The 15,285-nt window shown below is 40.0% G+C and overlaps 1 protein-coding gene across 1 annotated transcript; it reads left to right on the top strand.

Moving 5' to 3' along the window:
- Positions 1-96: 96 nt before the first annotated feature.
- On the top strand, positions 97-8,644 carry LOC124855764 (kinesin-like protein Klp98A). Its single transcript, XM_047345836.1, has 3 exons — positions 97-756; positions 4,008-4,077; positions 7,927-8,644. The coding sequence occupies exons 1-3, from the start codon at positions 710-712 to the stop codon at positions 8,128-8,130; spliced, it is 321 nt and encodes a 106-aa protein (XP_047201792.1). The 5' UTR covers positions 97-709; the 3' UTR covers positions 8,131-8,644.
- The last annotated feature ends 6,641 nt before the right edge of the window (positions 8,645-15,285 follow it).

Below are 15,285 nucleotides of genomic sequence, written 5' to 3'. Positions count from 1 at the left end.
CCTAAATGCTGGGTTTATACACAAACTGGAAAGGTTTGGAGTTGGATTTAAGCATTTTACAGACCTGGAGAAGTTTGGAAAAAATAACTATCCATGCCTTCATATATTCTTTCTTACATACATCCATCTGTTATTTTATTTGTCCACCTTTAAAGGTTTTCCTCTAAGGCTGTTTGCCATAAATTTATTAAGAATTTTTGTATTAATACTTATATGTAAAGTGCTTAAAAAAAAAAAAAAAAAAAGGCCAGCACTTTGGAAATCTGAGTCAGGAGAAGTAAATGATTTTGGCATGTCAAATGTTAAGAAACCCTGTAAAGGAGAGACACAAATACAGTAGTTCTATTAACGCCTGGTGTACTGTCTATAAACACAAAGAAAACTGTTGGGATTCAAACCCTGACAGACAGCAGGTTTAAATGTGGTTCAGAGGGAGGGGTGTTCAGCAGCATCTCGTTCCTCCCCTTCCATGTCTGTCCTGGAGGAAGTTTCACTTTTCTGCCCAGTGTTTTTGGAGAGACACGGCGGGCGGTTCGACCTACAACACAACAGGATGGCTTCAGCTGTGAATGTTGCTTTTTCGCTCTGTTTTTTTTCCACATAATATACCAAAAAAAGCCAGTATGGTGACGGGAGGTCCGTTAGTTTTTACCCGCTCCGTCCCAGTCAGCTGCTGAGCGGAGTGAGTTGAACCAAGGCGGGCTGCATCATGGCAAACGTTAAAGTTGCCATTCGGGTCCGTCCTCTCAATGCAAGGTAAGTAAGCTCATTTATTGATGTTTAACTCAGCAACTCCAGCTTTATTTAGACCTATAGTTTTTCTCCTTCCTCTTCATGACTTGATGTGGTGGGTTTTAGTCCTGGCATTTTATGTCAGATGTGGAAAATGCCTCTTTAAAAGCTTTGTGTCCTTATTCCTGCCATATTGTCTTCCTGCGTCACTTCTATAAACAATTGTTAAGCTAGCTGGACTGCTGGGGGTAACAAGTGGTGCACATGTGAGTAATGATGTCCGTCAGTCTGAATGCACTCTGTGTTGAATAAGTGTGGTTTAACACAACATACATTAAGCTAATAGTATTAGTAAAGTATTGGCTTAGAAGCCTATTTATGTTTTGTGTATTGTCATTAATTGTTTGATTTGGGCAGTATGGCTCTTGGCCCAGGGCGCCACTTGTGGGGGACTTCACACATGGCTTGCTTGGTGTATGCCATTCATGCTCATTTTTAGGAAGCTGGACTGGTTTTGATTGGCTCTAATTCAAAGTATACACAAGGTATTGGTTAAACCTTAACTGGATTATTCTATTATAAGAGCTATTCTTTAAAACACCTCTTCAAAAATGCAAAACCAGCATTTTATGTTCTTTTGAAAACTTTGGATACGAACAAATGTGGAAACCGCACTGTATAGGCATAACTGGACTGAATTATTCCACACTGCACTGATTACAGATGTTTGAAACACCCATCGGGTTGTTAAACTAATTTGAGAGAACTAAAAATTCTTATCTCTCTCAAAATACTTAATAGTTACAACTGGTTAGTATCAGTGTTCCTGTAAACAAACCACCTAATGTGGATTTATCTTGTTGAAGAAGCTTTCCACTTCAAAAAGAAATCCAAAAATATAGTAATCTAGTGAGCAATTGGGTTTTACAATTCTACATTAATCAATCAAAATACTTTTTTTATCGCATGACTTTTTAAATAGTTTTAAATTTTAAGCAAAAAAAACTAAAAACTAAAAGTTGGTTGTGGTTGTGAAGTTGCTTTGCTTTCCTTGACTATTTTAACGCATCAGGAACATCGGTGCGGGATGTTAAATGAAAGGTTTCTTTGAACTCCTGCAGGATTGCTTCAGCTGTAGGCCACTACTGTTCCATAACAAAGTATTAATCCAACACAGGGTGAATAATTGTTTCAGTTGGTCATCCTCCTACTTTGCATAACAAAATACTGACTTATATCAAATGTGTGGTGCTCTATCATGCAAATCAGTCCTTCATTGGTGTCTGTATGATTATGCCGTTCTCACTCTTCTCTGCTCATTTCTATTTAAGCAAAGGATGTGTATCCTTCCTTCATGTATTTGCAGAAGAATCTGCTGCCTTAAAGAGATAAAGCGACCACCAGCCTGGTGAGCTGCATTCCTACCTCACCGGGGCAAACAAGTCTGTTACTCATTGTTTTAGTTGACCAGTAGTATGCAGTGGGTGCCCCCTGAGAATATGGGCAGCATCTCACATGTGCGCGAACCATGCCAACCCAGCTGTGAAATTTCTCGTTTGTATCGGAGCAGACTTCTTTTCTTTTTAAGTTTACAGTTTTCCACTCAGAGTTTTTCTCCTTCATGCTGCTTAGAGCCTGACATTGAAGGTTGGTGGTTTTGGGTTGGGCTTCTGCTGGAGTTAGCAAAATCAGTCCCACGTGCTGAAGCACAAGGAGAGCTGAGGAGTACAATTACCTCCTCGTCTGCCCCTTACCCACCACGGAGCGTTTGCACTGCAGCCGTCGTTATCACTCCTGGAGATGGGAGTTCTCTCAGCTTCACGTTGCATTTAGTTTCCTTTGTGTTGCATCAGTCCAGCTGCTGAGGCACATACACAGCTGGGGTGACACACACATTTGTATGCACTCCCTCAAGTTTGTGGAAACGGCTCAAGCTGCCTCACCAGTGAAAGTCTCTGAAGAGCACGGGGGTCTGTTTTCATTTGAATTTCAAACTGGTCAGTCGAACTTTTATTCGTCAATTTCATGGATCAGACACACACACATATACATACAAAGATTCATTGTGTTAAATGCCATATGATGACCTAAGTCGGGGAACTTGCCTAAATGTATCTGGACACCGTCTCAGTTATGTGAATCTCAGTAAAAAGGGGATATTTAAACCAATGAGAAATAGTGTGTAATCTGTTAAAAATAAAGTGTGATGTTCTTGTCCCTTTGTCCGGTTTGTAGTTGGAAAGGGAGATGCTGATTGGCACTGATGGTGTCACTAAAATCTAGCTGCCTACTGTGGAAATGCAGTGCTACGCAAAAGTATTCATTCCCGTTCAGACTTTTCACATTTTGTCACAGCCACGACCTTCATTGTGTTTTATTGGGGTTTTATGAGAGAGACTAACACACAATACATGATAATTGTGTAGTGGAAGGAAAATGATACCTGTTATTCCCAATTGCTTTAAAAATAAACCCCTGAAAAGTGTAGCATGCATTTGTATTCCCCTTTAGAGAATTAATTAGAGGAGCAATCAAGAGGCCTGTGCTAACTCCGGATGAGCTTCAGAGATCCACAGCTCCGGTGGGAGAATATGTCAGCAGGACTGGTATTACATTCCACAAATCTTAATGGCAAGAAGAAAGCCATAAAGTCCGGATATTCTAGCCTACATGCAAAACATCATGTGTGGACTACACATTACCATGAACACATACAACCCCACAGTGAAACATGTGGTACGGGGAAGCTGGTCAGAGTTGATCGGGGGATGGATGGTGCTAAATAGAGGGAAATCCTGGAGGAAAACCTGTTGAAGATTGCAAAAGACTTGAGACTCGGACAAAGGTTCAACTTCTAAGAGGACAACGATGCTAAACATGGAGCCAGCACTACAGTTGAAATGGTTTAGATCAAAGCATATTCACATATTAGTATGGTCCAGTCAAAGTCCAGACCTAAAAACAATTCTGAATCTGTGGCAAGACATAAAATAGATGTTCACAGACACTCTCTACCCAACCAGACTAAGCTTGAGCACATTTTGTTTTGCACAGTTATCTACAACTTTGTGTTAGTGTATCATGTACTGTCCTATTTACATGTAACAGTTGTAATGTGACAACATGTGTAAAGGTTAAATGGCATAAATACTTCTGTAAGCCACTGCCTGGCTTCATGTTTTCTCCATTCTAATGTTTCCACTTTCATCAGCATTCATCGCATTCGCTCACACCTAAATTACATCCAGTTGTTTACCGTCTCATCTTGTTCTCAGGGAGACCGCCGATGGAGGAAAGCTAGCTGTTCAAGTGGAGGGGAAATTAGCGAGGATCCAAAATGTGAAGGTGAGTGTTTCTGCGTGCAAGGTGAACAGACACCTTTTTATTGCTTCAATTGGAAATGTTCTTTTTGATCGGATCAGATACATTTCGAGCAGCAACGTAGAGGAAGATTATCACAACACCAGGATGTTTACAGCCACGGATCAGCCTTTTCCTGCTTGTTTTTGCTGCTGTTTATTGTTCATTTTGAGCTTGCGCAGTCACATTTAGAGGAGCATCCTGTCAAGGACATGTGGTCTGCAACAGCCAGAAGCGTTATTGTTAATCGGGTGATTTAATGTAAAATCCACCTCTGTTATTGATCCATTTGGTCTTGTATTTTACAGTAATTTAAATGGGTTGTCTGTTTATTTAATTTCTATAAAAGTTCATAATTACAAGAGCTTCTCTGCCTCGCAAGAGGATCCCTTTACTACAGTACCAACCAGCCATGTCAGATAGCTGAATAGACTTATATCATTAGTGAACCCTGATTGCCTGCAGACAGTCTGCACACTGCAGACACGGGACACTTATCACCTCTTTGCCTCTTCTTAATATTCTTTAGAGTATCGAGATGATAAAACTCTGCTCCATATTATCACAGCTAAAACCAGCTTCGTGCTTGATAAGCATGTCTCATGTTACCGCTTTCGTTAAAGAGAACCTTTTTTTTGTTTGCATTTTCATTTCTACGCACAGATTTCTGTGAAGGAGTTGGGTGTGGGAGTAAAAATTTGTAAATAATGTGAAAAGAGACGAACCACATATGGCCTCCCTCCGCCATGGAAAAAAAATCCAAACTCCAAGCCTCTAGATGGGCTCCTGGGAGTAATTATTTCTGGAAAGGGGGACAGGATCTGAGACAGAATAAAGCACATATGACTTTTTACAGTAACTATTATAGGGAGCAAGAGCTGCAAGCGATAAAGACTTATTGAATTTGACTTGAATAAAACAAGAAAGATTAAAAAGGGAAGATTGTACTTTTAAGTTGTAACTTCAGTGGTTGGAGGCTTGCTCAGGATAGTTGAGATTGGCTGATGTTCCTCTCGTCTCATCACTCTTGCTACATGTGTCCATTGTTGAATTTCTTAAAAGGACAGAGTAGCTAAATGGTCAACCTTACAGGCAAGCCAACTGCTTGAAGCAAAACTAATTCTGTGAGTTTAGCTTTGCAGTCAGCAGAAGAGAATTTGCTTAGATGATAAAGTCAACCAGCTATTTGGGCTCAAATCTACCACTTCTTAGCAGCTCTGACCATGGTCTTTCAATTCAATTCAATTCAATAAAAAATACTTTATTAATCACAAAGAGAAATTAAATGTTGTTATAGCTCATATTATGTAGGTTTCTTCAAAGAGCCGTTGTAGATGCTGATGGCTGTGGGCAGGAAGGATCTCCTGTAGCGCTCCGTCTTACAGCAGATCTGAAGAAGCCTCTGACTGAAGACACTCTGTTGCTGTAGGACAGTCTCATGAAGAGGATTCTCAGGGTTCTCCATAATGTTCTTCATTTTATGAAAAATCCTTCTTTGCACAATGATCTCCAGAGGTTTTAGAGGAGTCCCCAGAAAAGAGCCAGCCTTCTTTATTAGCTTGTTGAGCTTTTTTAAGTCCCTGGCTCTGATGCTGCTTCCCCAGCAGATGATGGCAGAAGAGATCACATTTTCCACAACAGACTTGAACCATCTTGCTGCAAACACCGAAGGACCTAAGCTTTCTCAAGAAGTACAGTCTGCTCTGTCTCTTCTCATAGACAGCTTCACAGTTGCATCTCCACTAAAGTCTGTTGTCCAGGTGTTTATACTCCTCCACCACATCCACCTCTTCTCCCATGATGGAAATACTGTTTGACCTATTCGGGTTTCTCTTCAAATCTACAAGCATCTCCTTTGTTTTATTCAAGAGATGAAGCCTCTGAACAAGGGGCTTATATTTCCAGCAGAGAAAAAACAAGATTGTGATCTGATTTTTGTTGAGGAGGTCTTGCTTTAGAGATGTATGAGTCCTTGACTAAGTTACTCTTACCAAATGAGATTTTAGATTTTTTATTTTAATATCAAATATTTTTATTGAAATTGATCTCAGTTTACATCATTTATTAATATTACATTTTGTTATTTAAGATGATGGTACTTTCTTGTTATTGTGATTCTTTGCTAGGTAAACTGCTGTATGTCTTAAATGGTAGGTCAGATTGGTCCAATTTAAGCATGTCTTTATTTAAAAAACAAAAGTTAACTTGTTTAAATTCCATTCACAACTTATACACTAACAAAACTATGTAAGAGATGACAACAAAGATGGTAAAACAAATAGAGGGTTTTGAAATAATCAGTAATATATCGTTAGCATAATGGGGAACTTTATGATCAGTGTTGCCTCTCCAAATGCCCTGAATGAGCTCACAGTTTTATGGTATTATTGTCTTGGATTTAATAACCAGATTAAATATCAGGGGGCTAATCAGACAACCCTGTTGTGTGCCTCATTTAGGATCGAAAGATTTTTGATTTTAAATGCATTGTCCATAAAATAAGAATTTAACCTAAACTGAATCTTTCCAACACAGCAAACAGATTGTTCCAAGAGAGAGTATTAATTGTGGTAAGTTTATCAGCAGGAGTGTATTGAAAATTTAAAAGGTGGAGCAGTGACAACTTTTACAACACTGGATTAATTTGCACAACTTAAAAAAAAGGCATTTAACATGAGATTTTTTAAAGAAGACTATGCCTGACGAGTTCTGGATAGAGCATATTTATAGACAAAGAAGGTTTTTCATCTTAAATTCAAAATGGATGCATTTTTTGTAAAGTTTTGGCTTAATTACAGCTCTGAGTAGGTTGTTCTTTCAGCAAATTTGATTACTAAATTAGTTGACAATTATTTCACTAATCGATTAATCACGATTAACCCAATTAATTTTTTTAGTCCAACGTAGACTAAAGGACTGAAATGATGATGGTTATTGATATTTTACTAAACAATTCTAAGTGTGTTATGATTCCTAATATGTAATTACAAAAATTAAGAATTTTGTTCTATTTATTAAAAACTCAAATTTGTAAAACATACCTAAAACAGGCAAATTAAAATAATAGAAACTTAAATATAGTTAGGTTACATTAAAGTATGCTTGGCGAATTGATGGGAGCTTCTTCAACAGACTGGATACAAAGCACCAGCATCTTAAAAAGATGCATGGCCATATTGTTCTGAAGTTGTTTTCCAACAGTAACCTTCATAGATCAAAGGTTTATGATGCAATGAAAGCATAGTGTTTAATCGTTAGGTGTCTCATTTGTATAGTCATGTCATGACTGTAATGATTAACTTTTGCTAAGATTCATCTTAGCAGATTTGAATAACCTGAGCACCACTAGTTTCTATGTTGAATGCAGTGACTTAGGGGAGTTGCTGAGATGCTAGACTGATATGTCATCTGACTGTTGTTTGCTCTAAATGCTGCTGCGCTGTTTTTCCTCTGCCCATTATTTCATCATAGTAAGCAGAAAGGTGCTAAGTGTCAGCGCACTGAGGCATATCAGGGACTGCAGGAGTAAGTGCCTTGCTAATGAATGGAAACAGCTTGCTCGTGATTCCACTCTGTAGTTGGTCCATTGACAGAACATGTTGTATTAGGTTTATCACTGGGATTGATTTTGTTTCTTTTTCCCATACTTCTTGACACTACATCTGCGAAAGTCTGTTTCAATATGCAGTGAAGTAGAATGCTGTACTGGCTGTTGCAGAAAGAACTGCAAACCTAATATTTACTTCCTTTTTATGTGTAAATGAATCATTGCTTAATTAAGCTCTTAACTATATGCTAATGAGAAGTTGCATGTCTTTTGTCTCTTCTCTGCAGTTGGATGGGCGTTCAGAGGGAGCTGTAGATTCCAGGGAGAAGCTCCTGGAGTTCTGCTTTGACTACTGCTACTGGTCTGTGGACCCCGCAGACCCTCATTACGCCTCGCAGGAGGAGGTAACGGCCTTACTCAAAAACAGCCTGTTAATGGAAACTATGGTTCCCCAATGCCAAGCGATGAAGCCATCATCCTGTGTTGCCTGATATTTAGCTTCATCCACCTTCCATTCAGTTCTGACCAGCTTCAATGTTTCTTTCAAAGAAAGACACCCCCCGAGCATGATGTTGCCACCACCATGTTTCACCATGGGGATGGTGTGTTTAATGTGCAGTTTTAGTTTTCCCCATGCATAGTGTTTTGCATGCTGGCGAAGAGTGTTTAATGTTTGTCTTTCTGACCAGATCGCCTTCTTAAACATTTTTTCAGCTAACAAGACTGTATCATGCCTTCACCTTGCAACTTTTCCATAAAGGCCAGATTTTTTTTGGAAGTGAAAGACTAATAGTTGCATGATTCTCCTACCTGAGCTGTGCATCTCTGCAGCTTCTCAGAACTTACCATGGGCCTATTTATCTGATTCCATGATGTAAGATTTCAAAAGCTTGCAATATGGGAGTGGTGGCCTAGTGGTTAGAACAGGAGGTTTGCATTCTGGAGGGGACACAAGGGGCCAGGTTTGTATCCCACAGATTGCCACTCTGGGTCCCTGAGCAAGACTTTAGCCCCAGAATGCTCCCCGGGCGCCGCACAATGGCAGCCCACTGCTCCCTATAAGGGATGGGTTAAATGCAGAGGACAAATTTCATTGTAATGTACATGTGCAATGACCAATAAAGATGGTTATTATTATAATATTGTTTTACACCCTAACCCTGCTTTAAACTTGTTCTTCTATTTCCTTCTAATTTATTATTATGCACTGCTTTGAGTTAGTTTGTTTGTGCAGTTTGTGGTTGTAACCTAACAAAAGGTTTATAAATACCTTTTTTGATGCCTGTACATTGTATTTTCTCATGTTTTGGCATTTTTCACTCTCCTATTATGGTCGGAGGTCATGTTGATGTAGTTTTCTATCAACAAACACATCTCAGCTGTTTAGAAGAGGCACATAGAAATCACCATCCTTGTGGGGAGAATAAGAAGGGATGTGTGTTGTGTGGGTTTTACACAGATGGTCACTTGGGGACATGATATCAGCTCCATCTGTTGCCCAGAAGTCTGTTTGCCTCAGAAGTTGCGTGTCTAGAGTCAGCAGGCTTTTCATGTCCTGGTTGCGATCGGGGCGATTAGATATCTTTGGGTGGCTTTGATTGGAGGGTGTTTCTGGAACCTGAGACGTGGTGGAGATAAAGTGTGGCTTATTCCATTACAGGAAATTTCTCCAGAACCAATTTAAATTGAGTCGTTTTTTTTTTTATCTAAGCTTTTAATTAGTAAATTTTAAACCAGTGTAGCAAGTCAATGAAAGAGTTTACTTCACTTTTTCTCCTCTTTGTTCTTCAAGTTTACTCTTCTGCCACACCCTCTCTGCTTGTCTCCCCTCATGTAAGAGCTGCCTTTGTATGGCAGCTCTGACTTTTTTCCCTTTTTTTTCCACCACGCTCTGGCTCTGGCTTTATCTGCCTCTCTCTTGAGCAGAATTATGTCCACTCACAGTGGCCTGGTTGCCTGAAGGCATTCCTCTGATGACCCTGGGTGGGCGACAGAGCTCTCATGGAGGACAGAGCTGGTGAATTTAAATCTGACCTCTTTTCCTGCACCAAGAATTGTCTCTTTCACAAAGCATCTTCTGTGCCAACACATCAGCTTTATCCATTAAGAATTCACTGAGATTTAAATTGCACATTTCTCTGATGGATGACGGATGAATAAAAACAGTAATAATGAGAAAATCCGAATTGTTCCTAATTGTTTAACAGATGAATCACTTTTAGTTCAAATGGCAGATTTCATCCTTGTAACTATATTTCCGGCAGTGTTCTGTGAACCTCTTATAAATAGTTTTGTTTTAGGTTTTATGGATTTCTTTCAGCTTGATGAGTTGATTCTATTTTTGCGAACCAGTTTTTTTTTTCCTACTGAAGAGTAGGAATGACAATCATTTCTCTTTTACACTGCATTCCCCCTGGGGACTGGGACATTATAAACCAAGGGGCCAAATCAGATACAGAAGAAACCGGTTCTGAAATCCTGCTTTTCCAGTCCTCACAGCACCCAGCTCCCTTCGGTTCCTCAAAGGGCCTCTGGCCCCTCCAACCCCTGTGCTTCCATCTTTATTCCTCGTCTATACTGTGTACAGTAAATACTATATAGCGAGAGCTTACATCCATTACTTTTTGGAATTTTCGTCTGTACTGACATCAGGAAGAAAGGGGAAAAAGTAAAAAAAAACAGTTCCTTGAATATTTTGAATGTCATTGTGTTGCAAGTGCAAAGTTCAGTATAGTTTATTGAGATTTTATGTGATAAACTGATGCCCATAATGACACCATTAAATTAATCATATTTATATAGCACCGTTTTACAATAAATGTCGCCTCATGGCACTATACAAGACAAACAGATCCAGAAATATATATACAATTCAGTCTAGACATTTAGACAGATTCAAAGTCAATTTCAAACATTCCAGTTTAACCCTTGTTATGAAACAGTAAAGTTCAGTTTCTTATGCCAATTGGTAAAACGTTTTCTATCTAGGGAAAGGCACCTTATACTGACCCTGCAAGTGGTGACAGTGGAACGGAAAAGCTCTATTTAATAGGAAGAAACCTGTTGCAGAGTCCAATTCCGTGTGAGCAGACATCAGCCGTGGCACACTTGGAGTTTGAAATGATAGAGCAGACACACAAAAAAAAAAAAACCAAAACACTGAAACAACAAAAATACAAAATAAAAACCCATCTGTACTGTGAAGTCCTCTGTTAGAGAACATTAGTGGACAATCAGCATCTTAAAGACCATCTGAACATGAAAAGACTATGACACAATTACAGACAAACCAACACAGTTGTAACCCTAAACTGACAGGCCAGTAAGGAGAGCATTGATTGGAGAAGCAGAAAAGAGGCCCATGGTAACTCTGGCGGAGCTGCATGCATTCACAGCTTAGGTGGGATAGGTGGGATGTTAATCGTGCTCTCCACAAATCTTGCCTTTATGGAAAAGTGTGAAATAGAAAGCCAGTGTTGAAAGACCGAAATTAAACCTACATATAAAATGTTTTGTGTGGTGGAAAACTTGCAATGCAAATTACCCTGAACACACCATCCCCAATAAAACATGGTGGTGGCAGCTTCATCCTGGGAAGTAGGTTTATTTAGAAGGGACAGAGAAGCTGGTCAGAGCAGATGGGAAGATGAATAGGGCTAAATACAGGCCAGGCCTCGAGGAAAACCTGTTAGAAGCTGCAAAATATTTAATACTGAGGAGGAGGTTTGCCTTTCAACGGGACAAAACCCCTAAAGACAAAGCGAGGGCCGCTTTAAATCAAAGCATGTTCGTATGAATGGTCCAGTCAAAGTCAAGACCTATTACTAATTCTGAATTTGTGGCAAGAGGTGAAAGACTTTCAGCTGTAATTGCACTGACAGGTGGTTCTCCAAAGTATTGGCTTAGGGAATCTGAATGAAAATGCACCCCAAAAAACGTTTTTGAAAACTATACATGATGATTTTTTTGCCTCACATTTACGCACTTCTTCATGTTTGTAAAATACCAAAATATGTAGACATTTGTGGTTGTAATGGAAGAGGATTTTGAAAAAATCCAACAAGTAAACATACTTTGCAAAGAACTGTATGTAACTACATATCAGTGTAAAACACAGTCCCCAGGGGGAATGCAGTGTAAATATGTTTGAATTCAGTCTCTAATTATTTTCCTGTTGGGAATTCAGAGAGTAGGGTAGTTAGATGGCTCTTGCCAAGTGAAGGAAGTTGTTTTGGAAGGGAGTCAAAATTCATAATGGAAACCAGCTGTGGAGTTAAAGCAGAGCAACTAAACACAAGCTTTTTTAGGTTTTCACAACTTAATAACTGAAACCCAAAGCTTATTTATTGTGCCTGACAACAAGACATGGTGAGTATGGTGTATGGACGGAGAGTGAGTGACAATGTGAATTCTTTAAGTAACGGAGAAGGGAAAGAAAGGGGAGGAAATGGACAGTGGGATCCACATTACCTGTGCAGCCCTCAGCTCTCATTTGCCAAAGTCACAGCTGCCTCACTAAGTCATTTTTCACAGTCAAATCTCAGTGTGAAGATGTCATCGCTGAGGACTTGGCTTTGAGCACTTTCTTATCACTGCCAAATGAAGTCAGTTTGCTGGGGTTTTTCCCCCTCCACCTCCCTCTTTCTGTCTCTCTGTCGATACAGTGCGAGGTTTGAAATGCTCGCACTGTTTCTAGGTCTGTGTGTCAGTGGCGCAGCAGAGTAGAGAAGAATAGCGTTTCTGTGTCCTGGAGTAATCCTTCATGCGCATGTGAGAATTCAGTCCTCAACTCAAAGCTGGAGGGAAAGCCAAAAGTGCATTTTAGGCTGGTTGTAGTTGGCCACAAACAAGACAGCAAATAAACCACAAGCTGTCAACAAGGAAATGAGATTTCAGACCTTTGGATTGAGGACACATGCTGTGATATTTTGTATCAGCATTGACCAAGGATTAAAGATTTTTAGAGGAGATAATAGAAGTAACTAGAAAATTTCGGAAGAAATTTAGAAGGGGCCTGCCTCTTGGTGCGTGCTTCTGGGACCACAAAGTTTCTCTGGCCGTTATTTAAAAATCATTATGTATGCAATAATCACCTTAAAAAATTACTAGTAACTCTGGAAGACTGAGGGTTTTATTTTGAAATTTTCAGTAAGCCTTATTTTAAATGGCCAACATAGTCCCATTTCCAACACTGGATGAGCTCCAACATTAGTGTGAAGCCCAGTGCTGCAATCATCTATTGTTTAAAATGCAAAGGCTTTTATTTTGTAGAGCATGTTTTGTCTTATTTTGAAAGTCCAGCATGGTTTTCCCTTCAGGTCTGGGTTAGTTCCATTAGTTAAATAGAACCCGCTTGCTATTTAAAAATCATTTTCTATGCACTTGTCAGCTCACAAAATCCATAGTAACTGTGGAAGGTGTGGGCTTTTATTTTGGAAGTTTCAGTAAGCCTGTTTCAAAGGACCAGCATAGTCCCATTCCCATCACTGGGGGAGCTCCAACAGTAGTGTGAAGCCCACTCCTGCAATCATCTACTGTTTAAAGGCTTTCATTTTGTAGAGCATGTTTTGTCTTATTTTGAAAAATCTAGCTTGGTTCTCCTTTAAGGTCTGTGTTATTTCTATTAGTTATATAGAACATGCTTGCTATTGTAAAACCATTCTGTATGTTATTATAAGCTTTAAATAATCATTAGTAAGCATGGAGGGTTGATGAAAGAAATTGCCCTTTAGGGTTAATCACTGTTGTCTGGGTGTTGGAACAGCAGTACATGCTGTTTAAGTTCCCCACACAACATGGCCGCCATGTACTTGCCCCCTATGAAGCTGGTCAAAGGGGGTCAGGTCAGGTTTAAGCCATAGAAATGAATGAAAATCAATGAAAGTCAATGCAAAGTCCTCAGAAAGATAGTAATCCATGCATGTGTGGGTGGGTGTGTGTCTGTGTGTGGGTGTGTGTGAGTGTGTGTGTGTGTGTGTGTGTGTGTATGGGTGTGTGTGAGTGTGTGTGGGTGTGTGTCTGTGTGTGAGACACAGAGAGGCAGAAAGAAAGACAGAATCCCATCCAGACATATACAGTAGGAGATACACAGAGCTATAAATAGAACAGTGAGGAATGAATCAGCCAATCAGCAAAGAGCGTCAGTGTAACTTGACACCTGCTGTTTCTCACTCACGCAGCACCTCTCTCTCTGTCTCCCCTGGTCTAGGTTTTATAATATGGAGGCGCATGCTCCCGAACAACTGGCCATAACTCGGAAACCGTAGGGGCGATCGATGTCATTCTTGGACCGTTTTTATCAGAACGGACAGGGGAACATTAATATTCATCCTTTATTTTTGAAAATATAATAATAAAGACACGACACTGGGTGAAAAGAGAGGGAAAATGGAGAAAAAGGCAAAAATTCCTGAACATGCTCCCGAACAAAGTCTAATACATGGTATTTGAATTTTTCTTAAACTGTGGGCGACAGCTGTCCCTCGTCCCCAATCATGGAGATTTTCATAGCTCTATGTCATTCACAGTATAAAATAGGATTATGGAAATAAATGGTGTCACTCATGGATTACAGGTCAAGCTCTCATTGAAAATACATGGGAGAAGGCCTACAGAAATCTACTGACTCTTGGCGATCGAGGGGTGTTTGACAGAAAACTATGAGACTTGGAACAATTTTGAAGTTATTGTGTGAAAGCAGAGGCCCAGCCCTACAAACTGACTGAATATTGTGACTTTAGAGCGAAATCTGTGGCCATGAGTACCAGTTAAAAATCATTTTTTCCTGAAAAAATCCCCTTTGTACACTCTTGTTAAACTGCCATCTGCAGAGTGCGATTTTCTCGCAAACTTTGTGTCGCTTGGAGTGTAATTTTAGCGAAACCGTAGCAGTTATCAACAAACCGTTTTCACTTCCGAAAAGCCGGCGGATGTTTCTACAAACTGAAAGTCAAACTGTGTTTCTAGGCGAAAGTATGGCGATACAGTAGAGCCTCAAAAACAGTGAATTTTGAGGATTCCTCCGCCCCTGACTCCATTCATTCCTATGGGGATTTTGGGGGGGGTGGTTTTTCATTAATTACGTTGCCACGGTAACTCGAAACGCCAATAAAAGTAATGGCACACCTCCCGGGACCGAGCCGGACGTTTTGATGTACATATCGTGGGGGTGCGCGCTGCGGTTCGGGCCGCATTAACGGAGATAGGTTTTGACCAGGTGAATAGTACTCTCCTATGCATTGCTATGGCAAGCCCCAATTAGTCAAATAAATATCGCAAAATCTGAGTTTGATTCTTGGAATGAGGAATAAAGACTTCAAGAGACACTAAATTGCCAAAGTATTCCTTCCAAATCTCTAGATTTACTTGTTCCAGTCACTTCGATGGTGACTGGTTTATCAACTCCAGCACCTATGCATGCAGACTGCATCTACAAACACCTTTGAAAGACTGCGTCGCTCTCAGCAGCTTAGTGAATTTTAGCGTGGTACCGCGATTGGATCCCACCTGTGCAAAAAGTCCAGTTGCCCTGCTGCTTAATATTCCACAACTGTTAGTAGGCCACATAGTGGAGGGTCAGTGACTGCTGCACAGTGAGCAGAGGTCGCGAACGTTCTGCAGCAATAATAGCTACAGACCTTCAAACC

The sequence above is a fragment of the Girardinichthys multiradiatus genome, chromosome 19 (genome assembly GCF_021462225.1).
Source record: "Girardinichthys multiradiatus isolate DD_20200921_A chromosome 19, DD_fGirMul_XY1, whole genome shotgun sequence".
Taxonomy (NCBI): Eukaryota; Metazoa; Chordata; class Actinopteri; order Cyprinodontiformes; family Goodeidae; genus Girardinichthys; species Girardinichthys multiradiatus.
This window is presented reverse-complemented; position numbering and strand designations above follow the sequence as displayed.

Coding starts and splice junctions, on each gene's coding strand:
- LOC124855764 (XM_047345836.1), top strand. CDS start 710: ATGGCAAACGTTAAAGTTGCCATTCGGGTCCGTCCTCTCAATGCAAG. Junction 757..4,007: donor GTCCGTCCTCTCAATGCAAG/GTAAGTAAGCTC, acceptor TCTTGTTCTCAG/GGAGACCGCCGATGGAGGAA. Junction 4,078..7,926: donor CGAGGATCCAAAATGTGAAG/GTGAGTGTTTCT, acceptor TCTTCTCTGCAG/TTGGATGGGCGTTCAGAGGG.